The 21,057-nt window shown below is 43.2% G+C and overlaps 1 protein-coding gene across 1 annotated transcript in view; it reads right to left on the bottom strand.

Annotated features, from left to right (window-relative positions):
* The window catches only part of LOC121923375 (zinc finger protein 250-like), a 26,791-nt gene extending 22,444 nt beyond the window's left edge, over positions 1 to 4,347 (bottom strand). The window contains exons 1-3 of the mRNA XM_042453732.1: positions 4,288 to 4,347; positions 3,283 to 3,403; positions 45 to 477 (exon numbers count right to left, since the gene is read on the bottom strand). Coding sequence (XP_042309666.1) covers positions 45 to 477; positions 3,283 to 3,403; positions 4,288 to 4,302 — 569 coding nt within the window. The 5' untranslated portion in view covers positions 4,303 to 4,347. The remainder of the gene's footprint in view (positions 1 to 44; positions 478 to 3,282; positions 3,404 to 4,287) is intronic.
* Positions 4,348 to 21,057: the final 16,710 nt, after the last annotated feature.

The following is a 21,057-nucleotide window of genomic DNA, read 5'->3' as shown; positions in this document are numbered from 1 at the left end:
TTTTTTCAGCAAAACCTTTCCCACACTCCAGGCATTTATATGGCTTCTCCCCTGTGTGGCTTTTTTCGTGTCTACTAAGGCCTCCTTTGTAACAGAATCTTTTCCCACATTCTAGACATACATACGGTTTCTCTTCTGTAAGTTTTTTTCCACAGCTAGTAAGGTATGTACTACATCCAAACCTCTCTCCCAATTGGTGGTATTTATATTGCCCTTTCTCGATGTAGTTTGTGATATTATCATTTGGGCCTGATGCCTGGTGAAAGCATTCCTCACCGATAAGGCACTTTAGAATCTCTCTGCTTTCATCTATTTTTTCTTGGACTGGAATATCATAAGAGTTGTCAGGGCATTGATTCCTTCTGCTTTGTTGTGCTTCCATTCTCATGCTCTGCTCCTCTCCCTCTTTATATTTAGTTGTCTTCGGCCACTGTTTCCTTGGCTCTCCCCCATTTTCACTCCTCTGGTCATCATCACCTCAAAAGAAGAGAGACAAGAAGAAGGCATGAGAGAAGGGAAGGATGAAATCAATCAACTAGCATAAATGATGTGAGCAAGAAAATGAGAGATAAGGAGAGATGAGAATCTTGCTTTGAAAGTTGTTAGATGGCAACACCCATCATAGCACATGCAACAGTTAGGGATGTTGTGACTAGCAATCCACAAAGATCTGACAGATAACATACTGTGCAATAAATTATACTTTGTTAATTTTTAGCTGACATTGTGGATTGTGTTGGATCAGCACCAAGGAAATTTAAAGACTTTTTAAAAATTCTGTCTTGTGCTTCCTAAATCACCTTAAGGTTATAAACTGCAAACCAAAAAGACAGTACCTAATACCAAGGAGAGACTAAATGCAAATCCCCTGAAGCATTTAAGTAAAACCATGGGCAAAGCAAAAAGTGATATAGAATAATAGACTCAAAGTTGAAAGAGACCTCTAGGGCCACAGAACCTGTCAGAGAAAAAGATCTTTGGGATGGTTGATGTCTCTTGTTACCGGTGGTTCTGGACTGCTACCAACTGGAACAGATGCAGTCTTCTCAGCTACTCAATATCAAAGTAACTTCCACACAGATTTTCACTCAAATGAGGTTTATTAACTTTGTTGCTATTTACACAATGCACAGCAAGCTACTATACATCTATTCTCTTTCAGAGTCCATGCAAGAAAAAAAACTTGAATATGACATCAGTCTTTGTTCTCTCACAAGATCAACTTTCCCACCAAGTGGACACACCTCTTTCTCATGAAGTCACCATACTACACAAGACCATAACAATAATACATTTTGTTTATATTATATCTCAGGCAATGTCCTTGAAGACTTGTTCTTCCAGGCCTAGGCTTTCTGGCCTGCAACAGGAACCATTTTAAACCTTAGTTAACCGTTGACACATCTGAACATTTTCAATACAAATTAGAAATATATTTTAACAGAGCCCAACCCTCTTCTGCCATGCAGGAAGACATAATCAAAGCACTCCTGACAGATGATCTCCATCACACTCAAGGGCAGCCTATTCCACTGCCAAATGGCTCTGACCATCAGTAAATTCCTCCTGAAAAGCTGGAATGCCTTTTCCTGTAGTTTGAATTCATTGCTTGAAGCCATTCCAACTTTTCAACATCCTTTTTAAATTGTGGTGCCCAGAACTGGTGAGCCCCGACCAAAGCAGAATACAGTGGTACTATCACTTTCTTTGATCTAGACACTATACTCCTGTTGATGCAACCAAAAATCACATTGGCTTTCTTGGCTGCCGTATCACACTGCTGACTCATGTTCAGCTTGTAGTCTACTAAGACACCTAGATCCCTTCACATGAACTGTTGTCTAGCTAGGCGTCTCCCATCCTGTATCTGTGCATTTCATTTTTTCTGCCAAAGTGCAGTACCTTGTATTTCCCCCTGTTGAAACTGGAAATAATTGTAAAGAGTTGCAAACCATTCTTAAAATAGACCATTTATCCTGTTAACCCTTACTTTAACAGAATTGCTGGGCAGCTAAGTGCTACTCTGCTCTCCAGAGAGTTAGGATAGGATAGAAATCACAGCAAGGAAGAATAGCCATAGGGCATTGCAGTGACACTGTCAGCTCCAACCTTGGGACAGAAGGAACAGCAACTGTACTATTAAAGAATGAATAACGCCTGAGTGGGAAACAGGAAAGGATGGAGCAATTTTGATCAGGAGATTTGGGAGAGTGGGGAGAGGCAGCTCTGTTGCTGTATTTTTCATCAAGTTCTAGATTCTGTGTCTTGGCTCTTGCCAGGCCCTTCTTCTGGAGGGATCAGCCCAACTTTCTGAGGTCTTCTAGATGTTATAAATAAAAAGAAATTCCTGGTTTCAATTATTTGTTGTTATTGTTAACTGCCTTTGACACTAACTCACAGAATCTCTGGATGAGACATCTCCAAGACTCCAATGTCCTCCACTGTTCTGCTTAGGCCCTAAATTCATACCCGTGACCTCCCCTAATAGATTTCAATAATGCAAGTCATTTATTGTTTAGGGTGAAGATAAGAGAGGAACAGTTATTGAGACTGCTGGCTTCAAAAGCCCTTATCATAAACCATCCTACTGGATCTACTTTTGAGTAAGTGGGTGTCTCCTCACCCTGGTCAAAACTGGACACAATTCTGGACAGATGGGATTCGTGGCCCTAAACTATACAGTCTACCCTCCATATACGTGGACTTGCCATACGCAGACTTAAGCATATGTGGAAAGGAAGCCCGCGGGGGGGGGTGCGTTGGCAGAGGAGGAGGAGAGAGAAGGAGGAGGAGGAGGCAGATCAGAAAAGAGGAGGAGAAAGAGGAGGAAGGAAAAGGAAGATGAGCAGCAGGGCAATGGAGGGGGGTAAGAGGAGGAGGAGAAAGTGGAGACTGTGGGGCAGAGAAGGAGAAGACAGAAGGAAAAGGAGAAAGAAGAGCAGAGAAGAGGAGGAGGAGGAGGGAGGAAAAGGAGGATGAGCAGCGGCAGAGCAATGGAGGGGGGGAAGAGGAAGAGGAGGAAGGCGGAGAATGCAAGGGAAGAGGAGGAGAAGGATGAAAAAGTGCCATTGTCCTCAATGTGGTGTGGCCACATGCCCGTGCCACCATTGAGTTGTATAGGACTTGAGCCTACGCTGGTTTTGGTATCCGTGGGGTGGGTGGGGGTGGTCTGGAACGGATCCCCCATGTATATCAAAAGCCTACTGTACATACAGCATAACTCTAAAAAGAGGTGGCAATACTAAACATATTTATTAACCAAGAGGCAGAGGGGATCCTTACTGAAAGAAGCCACCAGCTCATAATTCTCTTCCATAACCTCTCTTTGCAGAGTCCGTTGATCCAGATCCAGCAGGGCCCACTCCTCCTCGCTGAAGCCGACAGCAACATCCTCATACGTCACCTGAAAGAAGATAATAAAGACAATAGTTCTGTCAGTAATGCTTCTTGCTAAGCAGAAACTAATATACACCCAAGTTGATCCAATTAAAGCTCGAATACAGGAGTCAAAGAGATGATCTGGGCCTTCTGGAGTAGCATTCCCAGCCTTTCTGAGCAGAATTCTTTTTAAAAAAATATTCAAAATGAAAAGCACAGTTGTTGCTATTGTTATTTATATCCTATCTTTTCCCAACTGGGGACTCAAAGCAGCTGGCAACAGATTTTAAAATCCTAGTTAAAATATTTAAAAAATAAAGATTTAAAAAGTGATTAAGGTCCAAAACACACTGCAGAAATAATCCAGTTTGAGACTGCTTTAACTGCCCTGGCTCAATGCTAGGGAATTCTGGGAACTATACTTTTGTGAGACATTTAGCCTTCTCTGTCAGAGGTCTGATTCCATAATAAACTACAGTTCCCAGGATTCCCTACCAGTGACCGCATGGTGGACCCCCTAGCCCCACCCCTGCGGTTCCATTTTGGCACACAGGCACAGCGGTCTACACAGTGCAGCACTGAAGGGACGTCATAAAGCCATGCTGCCATGGCTATGGCACCAAAAAGGAGCTGCTTTCTGCGGTACCTTTTTGCAGTCTCCATCAGCTGGATTGAGGCTGCAGCCCCGATCCGGCCACTAAAGGGATGGCTGCAGCCACCCATTTGTACAGCCCCCAAGTAAGTAAATAAAGAAAAGCTTCCAGGTCAATTGAAGTGGCAATTGACCTCTTATTAGGAGACTTGGGCAGAACCAGAAAAGAAGAAGGGGAAAAAAGTTTTGAGTCCAAGTGAAGTGGAGTGAACAGTTCCACCATGAGCTCCAGTTCCTTTCTATTTCCAACTTTTTACCTGATCCTGTTCCATGGGAGCTATTTTTACATCTTCACAAAGAGATGAGCTACTACAGCTTCCCAGCATCCTCAATCCATCTCCTGTGAAATGTCAAAGAAAGAAAAGGAAGGGGAGCTTCATTTCTTTGATTTGTTTTTCAACTTTCATTTTTAGGTCTCAATGTGGCTTACAATTTAAACAGGCCAAAAAGGCACTGTAAAGGATGTGCAAGGGAAGGGACAGAAAGAACATCAAAACGTTGGAAAGTGAGACATAGGCATGGTGGTTTGCAAGTCCCACCAGAAAATGGCAGAGGATGGGTCCCAATACCTCTGGCGTGTGGCGCATGTGCTTTGCTACTACACCACAACCCCTCCTGCAAATGGGCCAGTATACTGACCCAAGAACATGCCACAATCAATATTTTAGCCTCCATAAATCTTTATATGCATCCATACTATCCTTTCAGTTGTCTGCCTCTGACTGACTATTGTGATTTTCTGCCATCAAGTCATCTTCAACTGATGGCAACTCTATGAAAGTGAGACCTCCAAGAGACCATGTTATATTAATAACCCTGCTCAGATTGAAGTCCATCCATGTACTGTATCTTGTGGTCATCCTCTTCTAATGCCTTCCAATTTATAGAGAATTAGCGTTATCTCCAAGGAGTTATGTCATCTCATGTAATCTACTCAAAGTATGTACTGCCCAAAAGCACAACCAAAAATAATATACCCTCAGTTTAGTCATTTTGACTTCTAGTGAGAGTTCTTGATCGCTTAGAACTCTCTTCCACCACCATTATTTCATATAAATTGATCTTTATTTCAATTACCACAAGGCACAAACCAAAGACTATACTCAGGTTTTTGAACCCAACAATCCATTACTTCACAATAAAGAAATTAATGGGGTCACTATAAATTGGCAGTGACTTGAAGGCACATACACACACACCCTTCAGACCAACCACTTTAGATCGTTGTGTATTGTTGGCTCACCTTACTATTGATGCAGGAAAGAGCACTACAGCACCAGCCTCTGAGAAAATATTGTTAAGGAAAAAGCAACATGGGATATACAGTAAATGAAATAAAACATGTATGTGAGAGTCAGGATGACTCAGCAGAAGCCAATTGGGAACCACACAGGTGTAAATGGTAATACAATTAACAAGTCCTGAATGCCAAGGACAAGAAATGTAAAGTGGATAATTGGACACACCTGACAATTGTTAAGTGGTCAAGGCTGAGATGATGAAATCATTAATTGTAGGATGAACCAAGAGAACCAATGAGAATGATGTACACGCCTACTGGGTGGAAACAGACAACAGTGGGTGGTACCATGCATTGACTATAATAATGACTATGCATCCCAATGTATTTTGTGGGTAGTAGTAGTGGATAGTGAGGAGTAGAGTATTGTTGTATTGGAGCTGTATATAGTAGAATAAAGTAGATCTTTTATTTAAGACTACTGAGTTGTCTGGTGTCTTGAGTGAAGCTACAAGAACCAGCTGGATCCTGAAGAAGGGTGAAGACTTCTGTGGAAGCAAGAGTGAGAAGGCTTGGAGAGTTTGTCGGGGTCTTCAGCCTATTCTCTGTAACTCTGCTAAGCTATAACCACTGGCCAAAACTGGTCAGCGCGGTGCACAACCAGGTGGTGAGTTCAAGCCAGAGGTGAAGAGCTACAACTCCTATCATCCCTGACAAATATCCCCCTAATATTTCTGGTGGGGCAGAGAGGCAAACTCCCTTTTCCCCCACAGAAGGAGCCAAACTGTTAGGGATTAGATGTGTTAGTTTCTTGCAGATAACCAAACATTTTAGGGGCTCACTCAAGACAAAAAGGTTCTATCTGACATAGGGGGTGTTCCCACTTAATATTTGAAACGATTTAAAATACAACGTTTTTAATAAAACCGATTCAAAATAACCCTGGTGTTATCTCGCGTTCCGAAACGCGTTATTCTTCGTTCCCATCTGGTTATTTAAATCGAAGTTTTTATCTGCAAGCTTTCCTACTTGGCATGAAATCGGTGTTTAAATAAAGCGATTCTTCTCCTCCATACCTTATTTGGAGCTGTCAATCAATAGTACGTCAGAATGACGTAACGTTAACCCGGATTATTTGGAAGCGATTTAACTTTCGTCAGCGTTTCCATTTCATTGACCGTTTGTGAAATGATGTATTTTTGACGGGTTTTTTTTTAAATGAACCAATCAAGGCGCTTAAACGATCAAACGTCATAAGCACTGTCAGCCTTATATACATTTTCCCTCCGAATTTAGTAGGAAACCCAAGCTCTTTCCAGAGGAACTATGGGATAGGTTTTCCAGGGCAGCATCCCCTCTTCATGTCTCCCAAGACAGCCAGGGAGAATCCCTTCACAGAGCCCACAGATCAATGGGGGAGGCTTCTGGCAAAGCGAATTTAGTAGGAAACCCAAGCTCTTTCCAGAGAAACTATGGGATAGGTTTTGCATGACAGCATCCCCTCTTCATGTCTCCCAAGACAGCCAGGCAGAATCCCTTCACAGAGCCCACAGATCAATGGGGGAGGCTTCTGGCAAAGCAGGGAGGGAGCACTCTTCCCAAAGATTCTCTTTCCAGGGTTGGAGGAGAAGGCAGATTCCATTTGAGAAAGAGAGGGAGAAAGGCTCTATCCCCCCCCATTGATCAGAGCCCTTCCCTGCCTGGGCGAGATCAGATGCCTCCTTGCGAGGAGCCTTCCCTTCCCTGCCTGGGCGAGATCAGTGCCCAAGCGGGCAGGGAATGCCTCTTTGAGAGGAGCCTTCCCTTCCTGCCTCTCCTCCGTTAGAAATGGGCTCTCCCCGCACAGAGGGGAAGTTGCAATCCACCGGGAGAAGCCTTGTAGTCCTTTGCAGATGCAGGCGCTTGAGCAGCCGGGACTTCAGGCGCTTAAAGCGCTGAAGAGATTAAGCGCCTGTAAACCATTAAAATAAAAAATAAAAATAATCCTTATCTCTTATTGAAAGGCCACAGCGGACAAAGGGGTGAGGGAAGCAAAAATGGCGACAGCCACGACGGATGGGGACAGAAAGGGCAACTCCCCCAAGGACAGCCCCCACCGCAGTCCGCTCCTCCCATCCATCCAACCCGATTCAAAGGCTGTCGTTCCTATTTAAATACTCCGGTTCCTAACTCGAATCAATGGAAAAACGTAGGTCGGACCCTAGTGTTTTTTTAACACGCGTTAAAAGATGAAAACTCGATTCAAATTTTTATCCCGCTCTACGATTCGATTTGTAGTGGGGATGATTGCGGGTTGCTCTAGAACCGTTCTAGGTTTAAATCGGATCCTAATATGAACGCCACTCCTTGGATTCGATTCAGAACGCGGGGTTTCCCCTAGTGGGAACATCCCCATAAGCTTTCATTGGATGGAACCAGTTTCATAAAATACCATCTTGGATATATGCATCCTTCAACCATTCTAACAAAAACAGCAGTGCAGCCACGTATGAATGGGAATGTAACGGTAGACCATATACTTTGAGAACACTTGTGAGCAAGGGACAAAAGTCAAGAAAACATCTCACCTGGTTGAGGGATCCCTATGTTACCATCTGGACTGATCAACCTGGTCAGCATCCTTGGACTGGTGTCAGGGGATTCTAAACCTATTGAATAAAACAACAATCACTATTACAAGCATTCAGGGGACCATACATGCAGACCACATTATTTTAGGAATATTCAAGGCCAAGCTAAAAATGTATAATGAATCCTTACCCAGTGAAGCAGTCCCATCACTATCCTCCACCTTGATCCATTTGAACAGCAACCTATGACTGGTGTCTGATGGGACCTCTTGGGCCTTAAGAATAACACGGTCCTGCTGCTCTTCCTCTTTTTTCTCTGCCTCCTGGCTCAGGAGGAAACCTTCAGCCAGGGCCACCGCTTGGGAACTGGTCTCTGCCCCACATTCCCTGACCCAGGCTGCCATCTCTGGGGGAAGGATGGCCAGGAACTGCTCAAGGATTACCAGGTCCAGCATCTCAGCCTTGGTGTGTCTCTCTGGCTTCAGCCACTGGTGACAGAGTGTGTGGAGTCTGTGGCAAACCTCCCGGGGACCCTCAGCCTCCTGGTAGCAGAACTGCCAGAAACTTTGGGAATTGAGATATGGCTTCAACATCTTTTCACTTGGGACACTCTCCACTGTTCTTTCCCAGAATTCCATACTTCTCCCATCCCTGATCATATTGGCCATTCTTTCTCCTTCAGGTCTGGGTGCATTTAGCTCCTCCATGTTCAGTTTGGGCTCTAACACAGTTTCCATAAGGGCTGAAGAACCTCTTTCTTTCTCCATCAGATTATTTCATGAAGCAACGGCTACACGATACACCGAGGAGATCTGAAAATCATTAACATTCCCAAGAGAGGAAGATCCTTTACGATCCTTTTTTGGCTTGGTCTGTATGGTTTCCCTGTAAGAAAGAAAAGCAAAGGCCTGGCTGTTTTAGAGTCAACTGAATGGAAGCACCATCCTGGAAGTGACTTCTTTTCCTATTCCCTGCCATTCTCTTTCTGCCCACTTCCCTTTTTGAGCTGCATATACAATTGTGAAGCCATAGATTGGGGAAAAAATATTGGCTTGTGTTTAGGACCCCCAAAATATAATCTAGATGTTTACAAAAATCACATAGTCCTTACTGAACAAAGATATGAGATCTCATAGAATCACAGAATCATAGAGTTGGAAGAGACTGCAAGGGCCATCCAGTCCAACCCCATTCACCCTGCAGGAAATCCTAATCAAAGCATCCCCGACAGATGGCCATCCAGCCCCTGTTTAAAGACCTCTAAGAAAGGAGACTGCACTACAATCCAAGGAAGTTTTTTCCACTGTCGAAAATATCTGTCACGAATGCTTGTCATAGTGATTGTTGTTTTATTCAGCAATCCATTGTCTGCAAAAAACAAAAACAAAAAACCCCAACAACAAAAACCCAAAAAACAAACAAACTGAAAAACAGGTTTGAAAGACGCAAATGGGAATGGGGTACAAAAATAGCCCGCACCAAAATGCATAGAAGTGACTGGTGTCACTGTGACATCTAATCACCTAAGCGCTTGATTGACAGCTCAAAAAAGAAAAAAGGTTCAAGACGAGTGGAGAACAAAAAAGTCAGCGTTAAAATGCAACGGAGAAATACCATTGGGAACAAGAACATGGGTCAAGAAAAACCGACTCAGTTTGCTCTCTTTTGCAAAGGGAACAATGGATGAGATTCGAATGTGACTCAGGAAGTCGATCTGAGCCAGACTCTCAGCAAGATTCGTCGCTTTATTGCCCAGTGGGAATGACCCCCTAGTCTCTGGAGCAACAGAAAAAAAGCTTGCTCCATCACATTACACTCTTTCAAATGCTTAAACAGGGCTAATATACAGCGTGCCCGCGCCATACGTGGGCGTGCCATATGCGGCCTTGAGCATACGCGCTCAAGTTGCGGGGCGCGCGTGGAACGGAAGGGGCGGCGCGTCCCATTCAATTGAATGGGCGCATGCGCCCGTTGCGCCCCACGCACTCCCGCACCGCCGCACATGAGCCCCATTGTTTCCAATGGGGCTCGAGCATAGGCGGAGTTCACCTTACGCGGCGGGATCCGGAATGGATCCCTCGCGTAAGGCAAAGACGGACTGTATCATCTCTTAACTGCCTCTTCTCCAGGCTAAACATCCCCAGCTCCCTAAGCCGTTCTTCATAGGACATGGTTTCCAGACCCTTCATCATTTTGGTGGCCCTCCTCTGGACACGCTCCAGTTTCTCCACATCCTTTTTCAATTGTGGTGCCCAGAACTAGACACAATTCTCCCTGGAACAGTATTTACCTAGGATTGGATTCTTTTGAAAGGAGGAATCAGGACAGCCTAATTTGTATCATATTTGGAAGCATTTTGAGACCCATTGTGACTTAGTGGTTAGAGTGCTAGGCTGGGATTTGGGAGCTCCAGAGTCCATTTGCAGTGAAACTCATTTGGTCTGCTTTGTCGAACTGATCTGTCTCAGCCTGACAGACCAGGGCAGTTGCATATATAAAGTGGGGAGCAGGAGAGCCACTGATGTTGCAACATAAATACAGTGGGCCCATCTTATCTGCTGGGGTTTGATTCTAGGACCACCACCGCCCCAACTGTGGATACCAAAACCCATCAATGCTCAAATCTCATTAAATACAATGGCATCGTGAAATGGTGTCCCTTATATAACATGGCCAAAACAAAGTTTGCTATTTGAAATTTATACTTTTTGAAATATTTTCAAGCATGGATAAAGAATGTGGGTATTGAGGACTGACTGTATCACAAAAAAGTTTTGTAGGGGCTATATGGTGCATCCCAGAAGCCCCGCACCTTACTCTGACCAGTACCCCACACTGCTTGCTTTCTCCTTCTTGGTCACCTGGCATCTTGCGCACACTTTCCCATTCAACTTTGCAGGTCCCAGGTTGCCCCCAAAGTCACACAGGGGACCCTCTGGGAGGCTACTCCTGTCCCCACACATTGTCTAGTCAAAAATAAAAAAAGTAATTCGCTCTCCCCAACCTATGTTATTTTTTTTCAAGGGAGGGGGAATAAAACTTTCCTAAATTCCTATGAAAGTAAATATGTAAGAAACTGCATTTCATAATCGTATAAAAAGGTTTTAAACTGCAAACATAGGATAAACATTAAAACTAAAGCATATATATAATTAACTCTAGCAGAAAATAATGCATACATTAAATTAAGTTAGCCCCTATTAGCAAGCTTTTTAAAATTGCACTGCAAAAGCATTACATTTACCATATATTGTTATAAAATTGTAAGTTTTTCCTTTGGAGCCGGAGACCAGGGGCCCATTCACACTCCAGAATTAGAGCACTATTGTTTTGCTTTAACTGCCATGGTTCTCCTATGGAATCCTGGGATTTGCAGTTTTCAGAGTTCAGAGTTTCAGCCAGAAAGTTCTAGTGCCTCTCCCAACTACAAATCCCCAGGATCCCATAGGAAGGGACCACAGTGCTATAATTCAGTAGAATACCACTGGGAAAGTCCCACTCTCTCAGCCTCAAAGAAAGGCAATGACAAACCTTCTCAATTGGACTGCTGCCCATGGCAGAAATGAAGCAATTAGACACCACTTTAACTTCCATGGTTCAATGCTTTGGAATCATCATCATCATCACTATCATTTGTATGCCACCTTTCTTCCAGAAGGGATCCAAGGTGGCTCACAGGCCAAATAAATACATAAATACATTACTTGGAAATCTAAATAGGTAAAAACAATAAAATATTTCAAATACATTTAGATCTCTCAATTTAAAACAAGAAAGTGAAAAACACTGAAGGATTACATTGTTACACTGCCAAAGTAGACCAGCATGAAGTCATAAAAGAAGAAAATGAAAAACCAATAACTCAAAAAGCTCTATAATCAAACGCATGATCAACATCAACGTTATATGTATAAGATATGAGGAGCAATTGCAAATTCTTAATAGGATAATTTTTGTAATAATTAGACGTATATTGAAGTACTAACACCAATGACAGATTATTCTTAAAAGCTTAAAACCCTTATTCAAATAGCATATTTGAAATATGCAATAAGTACATTCTGATTAATTAAAAAAACTAAAGATAAAAAACCCAAAAATCATTACAATAAAACATAAAACATTTAAAATAGTCTAAATCCTGGGATTTCTAGGGTTTTTTCCTAGCTATTCATAATAATAACCATCATCATCATCATCAACATAATTTTATTTCTATCCCACTTTTTGTTAAAACAATTAAATCAGCTTACAACATTTAAAATACAATAATATAAACAAGATATCCCCCTTAAAAAAGAATTAAACAGCCTTCCCTGTCACAACAAACTACAAATCCCAAGATTCCATTGCATTCAGCCATGGAATTGAAAAGCAGTACCAAACTTCTTTATTTGTGCAGGGTGGGGGGGGGGAGCCTAAATCGTGCCAGGAAACCCTTGCCTGCCCCTACACTGCAGAAAAGATGCGGTTTAACACCGCTTTAACTGCCATGACTCAATGATGTGGAAATCTGGGATTTGTAGTTTTGTGACTACAAAACAAAGGGCCCTAGTACCCCCAACAAGCTACAAATGGGATCCCCTAGGATGGAGCCCTGGCAGTTGAAGCAGTGTCTGGGTGCATCTTAAAGAAAGACAAAGAGCCCTCCTTCCGACCACCATCTTGAGGGGGAGAGAGGCCTTGCAATTTTTTGTATTGTACACCGCTATGATCATTGCGGAATAGCGGTCTATAAATAAAAATTATTATTATTATTATCATCTTTTCTGCGGTGCAGATGCAGCCCAGATAACGAGTTTCCCTTGTTTTCCCCATAAGTTGAAGGTACCAGACCAGCAAGGAAGGAAGGGATATGAAGCCACCTGAGATGTCAGAGGGCAGAAGAGGACCTCTCCCTTGTGGCTGGGATGGAGGATCCTTGGGCCCTCCAGATTGTTTTAGCCTCCAAATGCCACCTGGTCCACCTGTGGAAAAGGATCCTGGGAGTTGTGCTACAAAACCCTGCCCTATGGACCCTGGAGGGACCTTGAGCTTGACCACTGTTTTCACTAGCATCTTCTTAAAAACATCTAGGGGTAGCTGTGTTGGCCATATAGGAAACCCAAGAACATCCAAACAATGATGCCTTTATGGGTCCGACCAAAATGCACAATTACATGTTGCAAGCTTTCGAAGTCACACTGGCTTCTTCATCAGGCAAAGAGAACAAAGAAATGGAAGATGTTAGTCCTAGGCCTGCATTTTCTGTTTCTGGTCTTAGCCCTCCCTACTATCTGAACTAAGACCAGAAACAGAAAATGCAGACCTATGACTGACATCTTCAATTTCTTTCTCCTCTTTGCCTGATGGAGAAGCCAGTGTGACTTTGAAAGCTTGCAACATGTAATTGTGCATTTTGGTTGGTCCAATAAAGGTATCACTGTTTGGATGTTCTTGGATTCACCTATTCTTAACAACAGTCATATTTAGTTCCTTTCTAACTTGTATGTGGGTGTTTTAGCTGTACCTTTTAAATCTTTATGGAGAAAGATCTTGCGCCACCTTTGAGACTCACTGAAAGAAAGAAGTTGGCAGCAGGAGCTTGCGTAGACTTCAGACTGCTTCCCAGTTGCAGCTGAGGAAGTACACTGAAATCTACGAAAGCACCTGCTGCCAACTTCTTTCTCTCAATACATAAGTTTCAAAGATGCTGCAAGATCTCTTTACAGACTCTTGACAAACATGAGGAAGACCCTCATGACAGCGAGAGCAGAGAGTGGTGGGTTCTCCTGCTATGGAGGCCTTTAAGCAGAGGCTGGATGGCCATCTGTCAAAGGGGATGCTTTGAAGGGGGATGGACTGGGGGCCCTTGGGGTAAACAAGTCTAGTTCCAACTCTAGGATTCTATGATTGTACAGACTAGACATGTTTGAATTTTGAATTTCACCACTTATAAATTATTCTACATTGCTGTGAATCCTATTTGGTCAAATATAAATCCAACCATGAAATACACTAAACTTCAAATCAAATCCTTTCTTCTTTGCCTAGAAGCACCCTTGCCTTTTCTTCCTTGCTCCTGGCTGGACCAGGATGGATGGATGGGGGTCTGGCCCTCCTTTGCCCTCCTGCCATGGCTGACCCCCATCTCCCCAAAGAGGGCTGGGGGCAGAAAGGAAGACTCACCTCATTTCCCTCGTTGGGGATTGAGAGGGGACCCACAGGGATGGCCAAAGTTGGGCCAACTCTTACCCTCTTTCCAATCTCTCTGCCCCAAAGCAGGGATCCACCTGGCTTCCTCCAGATCAGATGCACCTGGCCATGGGAGGAGACTTTCATTGGGAAGACAGGCCCCATTTCCACCTCATCTTCTTCAACCCTTCTAGCTCTTTCTGCTACTCTTTTAGGAAATCTCTAGCCACCATTTAATGGCAAACCTCCTCTTGAACAAATCTTGCCAAGAACACCCCCATGATAGGTGTGCTTTAGTGCTGGCATAAGTCTGAAAGGCTTGAATGCGCACAACAATAGCAAAAGCTGCCATCATCATATCCCCATTTCCTAGGGATTAAGCCTTTGTGCCTCTCCTTGGGAATTGCTTTGCACCTCAATGCACAAAGGCTCCTGCCATCAGCTCCTGCCTGGGGGCTTGAAGGATCTTCCTCCTTAGGTGTTTTTTTTTGGGGGGGGGGAGTCCGAGCTATGTGCCTACGTTTGAGAAGAGTTAAAATTGCCAAATAGCCCAAAAAACCCCCACAAAAAACTATGGATGCCAGCCATGAAAGCCTTTGACTTCAGATCTTCCTTCCCTTCAGTTTTGGCCTTGGTTGTTGTCTTCATTTCTTGGTGAGGTTTGGCTTGGCACATCAGATCCTCCCTGAAAAGGAGAAGGTGAATCCACACCGCTAAACATTTACAGAATTCAAATATTGCTGACTGATTTAAGGGTGATTTAGGCCAGGCCTGGGTTTCACTACAGATTACTGAAATGGAACAGCCATCAATAAGGCATCTATTATTATTATTATTAACCTTTATTTATAAAGCACTGTAAATTTACACAGCGCTGTACATTCAAACTTTTAGTTAGACGGTTCCCTGCCCTCAGGCTTACAATCTAAAAAGACACGACACAAAAGGAGAAGGAATGGTTGTGGGGAAGGGGATCAGGTCCAGCAGTTTTTCTCCACCTCCGAGGCCTGGACCAAGGCAGATGGACTGGAGGAAGGGCTTGGCTTCTTAATGGATGGTTAAAAGAATGGTTATAGTGCAAATGTGGCAAGGACATGATACACAGCATCAACAATCAGCTATTGGTGTGAGTACAACTGAAGAGGTTTGTGAATGGTATAACCCAGCATAGCATCATGATGTGATAAGGACCTTATTCTGAGAAGCATCATTCCAATTTTCTTTCAGCTCTCATTATGTCCCTTTTTAGCAGTCATCATGACACACAATTATATTTTGACAGTGTTTCTGTTCATTGTTGAATTCTATCCTATTAGCTCTATTAATTATATGAAATGTTTTAGAAAGCAACTAGAAAGCCATACTATCATCTCTTTTTAAAAGGCGTGTTATAAAAAATGTGCAGGTTGTTGACCATGAATTGTTTTAACCAGATTAATAACATTATCCTGGATAAGGACAATCTGTTCCTGAACACATTGTGGAATTACTGTCATGTTACACTTGGAAAATTACTTTTAGAGGAATTCGGAGCTATAATTCCATGGTCCCAGAAGTAGTTGCCATTATAGTTACATTAAAACACACACACGCTTTCCATTTCTCAAAATGTAGTGATTTTACTTATTTTAAAACATCCAAATACAGCAGCAGGAGGTACAGCATGGATCATTAGCCTTTGTACCAAGATAGATCTTTCTTCTGTATAGTGCCACATACCCATAACTTTAAAAGTAAAAACTAGGAGTTGCATTATGAAAGGAGAGATCTTGTAGTACCTTTGATACTCACTTAAAGAAATTGGTAGCATGAGCCCCCGTAGACCCCAATCCACTTTCCCAGATGCACCTGGAGGAGGTAGACTGCATCCAAATGCATCTGAGGAAGCAGACCGATGTCCACGAAAGCCCATGCTGCCAATCTCTTTCTTTAAGTTAGTCTCAAAAGTGCCACAAGATCTCTCCACATACTGATTCTACAGACTAACACGGATATATCTTTGAATTCTAACATTATGAAAGGAGTGCAGTTATCCCTCTTTCAGTTACAGTTGTGATGCACTGTAGTTATAGTTTCATTACTGGGGGGAAAACCTCAATTGAGCCAAAATCTCAAGTTCCTATATATACCCATGGGGTGTGAGCTGGCAGTGACTGATCCAGAAAGGGACTTCAAGGTTTTGCTAAATAGCTTGATGAAAATGTCAACTGAGGGTGTAAAGCAAAAAGGGCAAATGCCATGTTGAGTCTAATTAGAATAGCACTTGAAAAATAAAACTGCCAACATACTACTGTCTGTAGACAAAATCATACTACTGTCCTATCTGGAATACTTTCTGCATTGCTAATTACTGCACCTGAAAAAGTGATGTTGTAGCTTAGAAAAGATGCAGATAAGGGCAACCAAAATGATTAAGAGAGTGGAGTAACAACTGTATAAGAAAAACACACTTGGAGCTATTTAACTAAGAAAAAGTAAGGGAAATAGGATGGAATGTACAAAATCATGTGGAGAAAGTAGATAGAACCTTTTCTTCTTGTCTCATAATACTATAATTTATCCACTGAAGCTCAGTGGTGGTAGATGAATGACTAATAAAAGGAAGTTCTCTCCACACATATTCTATGTTCTAATTACAATAAACTAGTTACATCAAGGTCTGATTACTACCCTTGTGTCATGGCCAGCCAAGAGCAGCTTGAGGAGGAGGATGAGCCTCCTCCAGAGCAAGAGCTAATTGAGGCTACACCAGGTGGTAATCCTGCTCTGCCAGGTCCCAGCTGTGCTCTCCCAGCCCCAGAGGAGGAGGCTCAACCAGGTCCTAGTGCTAGTGAGAGGCCTCCTGTGGTGCAACAGCCTAGTGGTGACTCTGGGGAGGAAGCTTGCCTGGATGTGCCTACTTACAAAGAGAGAAGGGCTGAGAGTGCTTGCAGGCGCAGATCCAAGAGGATTGCAGAGAGGCAATTAGCCAATCAGCCTCAGGTGACACGGGGGAGAGTTTCCCTTACTTAAGCTGTAGAGAGGCCTCTACTGAGTGCTAGAGTTTATTGCATGATCCCTGCTGGCACTGGCTCCTTGTATCTTGACTCCTTGCTTTGACCTCAGACTGGACCCTTGTTATCTTCTGGCTCCTCTGACCTTGGACTGTTTTGACCAGGGGTAGGCAACCTGTGGCCCTTGGGCCGGATGCGGCCTGGTGAGGCCTTGGGACCGGCCCCAGCTCGGTCCTGCCACTGATTGCTGCCGGGGCCTTTGGGGGGCAATTATCTATAGAAGCTTCAGAAACATGCATTTATATTAACATTTTTGTAAAAAATCAGCAAATTTTTTGCATGTCCTTTTTTTTAAAAGTGTCTTACATTTGAAAATTTTGTCCTACATTTGTCCTGGTTTATTTATATATTTAATTGTTTTTAAAAAATTATTTATTTATTGGCTTTGGACCCCCAGTTGTCTGAGGGACAGCAACCCGGTCCCCGGCTCAAAAAGGTTGCCTACCCCTGGTTTTGACTACTCTGACTCCCGGTATCCTGACTTTGGCTTGGCGTTTGGACTGCTCTGACTTCTGGTATCCTGACTTTGGCTTGGCTTCTTGGACTGCTCTCATGCTTACTCCTTGCAAGGTCTGTGTCCTGCTTCTACTTGCTGGGCTAAGCCATTCTTATTGGTGTGTGTCTGTGTGTGCTGGCTGCAGTCCAGGACACCTTGACATTTTTAGCCTCTTCAAGTAATTCAGACCTAGCTTACTACTTGAGAGCTTTGTCTTGCTAATTCCATGATTGCTTTAAAACAGACAAGAAATGTTGCAGTCTGGTTTTAAAATAGCATTTCATTTCCCCTTTATTTGATTTTTGTTTCTAACAGAAAAGTGAAGGCTTTGAAGAGAATAGGCTTCTTTTTCTCAGTTTAAAAACAAGTTTACACTGCCAGTATATTTAACTAGCTATTTATGGCTTTCTGGCAGTTTTTCCAGATTAGAACACCTTCAGCTGATGTTTTAAATAGTCTCTTAATAATATTTGTATTTTGTCACTAGGTGTTGCTTCAGGGTTAATCCGGATTTTGCCTTCTGCAAAGATTCCAAAGGCTTTTTTTTGTCCATGGAAGCCTTTGGATCCAGGAAAGAATTCCACTGGAAGTAGGTGGTGTTACTAAAAGAAGGGTGAAGGACTGGGTGGGGTGGGGGTTCCCCAGCAAATATGACAGTGTTACTTTAAATGTTGGGGAAATTAGCTTTGCAAGAGGTTGGGTAACTTTTAGGATCATTGGCATCTGTGTATACCAATAATAACTGAGGAGAATTCTAGGTTTGCATGAATTAAAAGGGTTTTATTTAGAAAAATGCAGAGTGCAATCACACACACACAGAGCATCAATTCACACAGACACAGCATTCAGAGCTAACAGAAAGGGAAATATGGAAACTGGATAGTGAAGTTGGAGGGGTTTTTAAGAAGGGTGATCTTTACCTGTCCAAAGAATGGACAATGGAAAGTAGGAGCAGCTCAGACTAAGGACTACTTTAAGATCTTCCTGCATGGCAGGAGGTTGTACTTGATGACCCTTGGGATCTCTTACAAGTACGACTCTATGGTTCTATGACTCTAAACCAGTGTTTTCCACATTTTAGTCCTCCAGGTGTTTTGGACCTCAGCTCCCAAAAGCCCCAGACAGCTTGGTCAATGGTTTGGAATTCTGGGAGCTGAAGTTCAAAACACCTGGAGGACCAAAGTTTGGGAAACACTGCTCTAAACAATGCAATTTGTAGCAAGCACCTGATCTCCCAAATAAGCTGGAGTTCACACACAGCCCTTTTCTCTTGCCTTGAGCAGATCCCACCAGCCCAGAGAATTTGGATCCTCATCACCTACCTTTTTGTGTCCATAATCACAAAAAGTCAACATGGGTTTCAGAGAAACAAGTCATACCAGACAAATCTGTTCTCTCTCTCTCTCTCTCTCTCTCTCTTTAATAAAATTACCAGCTTGGTAGATGAAGGGAATGCTGTGGATAGAGTATATCTTGATTTCAGCAAGGCCTTTGACAAAGTTCCCCATGATATTCTTGCAAACAAGCTTGTAAAAAGTGGGCTAGACAAGGCAACTATTACATGGATTTGTAATTGGTTGACCGGCCGAAGCCAAAGAGTGCTCAACAATGGCTCTTTTTCATCCTGGAGAGAAGTGACCAGTGGGGTCCCACAGGAGTCTGTCCTGGGCCCAGTGTTATTCAACATCTTTATCAATGACTTGGAGGACAAAATTGGGGGCATACTTATCAAATTTGCAGATGACACCAAATTAGTAGCTAATACCCCAGAGGACAGGATCAAAATTCACGATGACCTGAATAGACTAGAAAGCTGGGCCTAAGCTAACAAAATGAAATTCAACACAGAGAAATGTAAGGTACTGCACTTAGGGCGGAAAAATGAAATGCAGATATAGGATGGGGGACACCTGGCTGAATGAAACTACGTGTGAAAGGGATCTGGGAGTCCAAGTAGACCACAAGTTGAACATGAGTCAACAGTGCGATGCGGCAGCTAAAAAGGCCAATGCGATTTTAGGCTGCATCAATAGAGTAATAGTGCCACTATATGCTGCTTTGGTCAGTTTCCAGTTCTGGGCACTACAGTTCAAAAAGGATGTTGAGAAACTGGAGTGTGTCCAAAGGAGGATGACCAAAATGGTGAAGGGTCTGGAAACCATGTCCTATGAGAACACCTAAGGGAGGTGGGGATGTTTAGCCTGGCTGGAGAAGAGAAGGTTAAGAGGTGATATGATAACCCTGTTTAAATAATTGAAGGGATGTCATATTTTGAGGAGGGAGCAAGCTTGTTTTCTGCTGCTCCAGAGACTAGGACTCAGAGCAATGGATGCAAACTGCTGGAAAAGAGATTCCACCTCAACATTAGGAAGAACTTCCTGACAGTAAGGGCTGTTCGACAGTGAACACACTCCCTTGGAGTGTAGTGGAGTCTCCTTCTTTGGAGGTCTTTAAACAGAGTCTGGATGGCCATCTGTCAGGAATGCTTTGATTAAGAGTTCCTGCATGGCAGGAGGTTGGACTGGATGGTCCTTGCAGTCTCTTCCAACTCTAGGATTCTATGATTCTATGCTCCCTTCAAGTGTGAAGGAATCTCCTTCTTTGCAAGTTTTGCATGACAAATGGTTTGGACTGGATGGCCATTGTGGTTTCTCCCTACTTTGTGAATCTACTATTCTATATCAGGTCATCTCTGACTTATGGTGACCCTAAAGCAAACCTATCACTGGCTCTTCTTGGCAGGTTTCATAAGAGGGGATTTACCATTGCCATCCTCTGAGGCTGAGAGAGTGTGACTTGTCCAGGGTGATCTTGTGGGTTTGAAATATGCTGCGTTGGAGTGTGGTCTTTGGAGGTCTTTAAACAGATGCTTTTATTGTGAGTTCTGCATGGCAGGAGGTTGGACTGGATGGCCCTTCTGGTTTCTTCATTCATATTTTAACATCTTAGAATAGCTCTCCTCCCCCTGCGTCAGTCAGGGGCGCCTTGCTTTTCTCCCACCAGGACAGAAAATGTTTGGGAAACGGAGGTGGGATCATGGCCTCCCAAGTCTCATGCCCATCCTTGAACAACTCTTATGACACCTCTGCGGGACACCATTTGAGGATCACTGGCCTAAAACTTGGCTGTCCCTGCTTAGCTTCCAAGAGCACAGAGGGTCTGGTGCCTTTATGGTATTTAGGCTCCTACATGCAAGCTATGAGACTACTGTAGTTATAAAATAAGCTCTGAGGACAGGGGGGGAAAGGAAAGAATTTCAAATCAATTATACAAACATGGGATTTCCTAGAAGCAAAAAAATAAAAAATAAAAAAAGGAAAAAAGGGAGAACAGCACCAAATCTTGGCAGTAAATCACTTTTAAAAGAGCTAGAAAAAGGCATTAAGTTATTCAGGTTACAAAGAGAATGGGAAAATGGAAGAGGGCTGACTGAGGTATTGCTAGGAGGCTTCCAAAGTGAATGAGATGAGAGAAGGAAAACAGGATGCAACACA

The sequence above is a fragment of the Sceloporus undulatus genome, chromosome 2, assembly GCF_019175285.1.
Source record: "Sceloporus undulatus isolate JIND9_A2432 ecotype Alabama chromosome 2, SceUnd_v1.1, whole genome shotgun sequence".
NCBI lineage: Eukaryota > Metazoa > Chordata > Lepidosauria > Squamata > Phrynosomatidae > Sceloporus > Sceloporus undulatus.
This window is presented reverse-complemented; position numbering and strand designations above follow the sequence as displayed.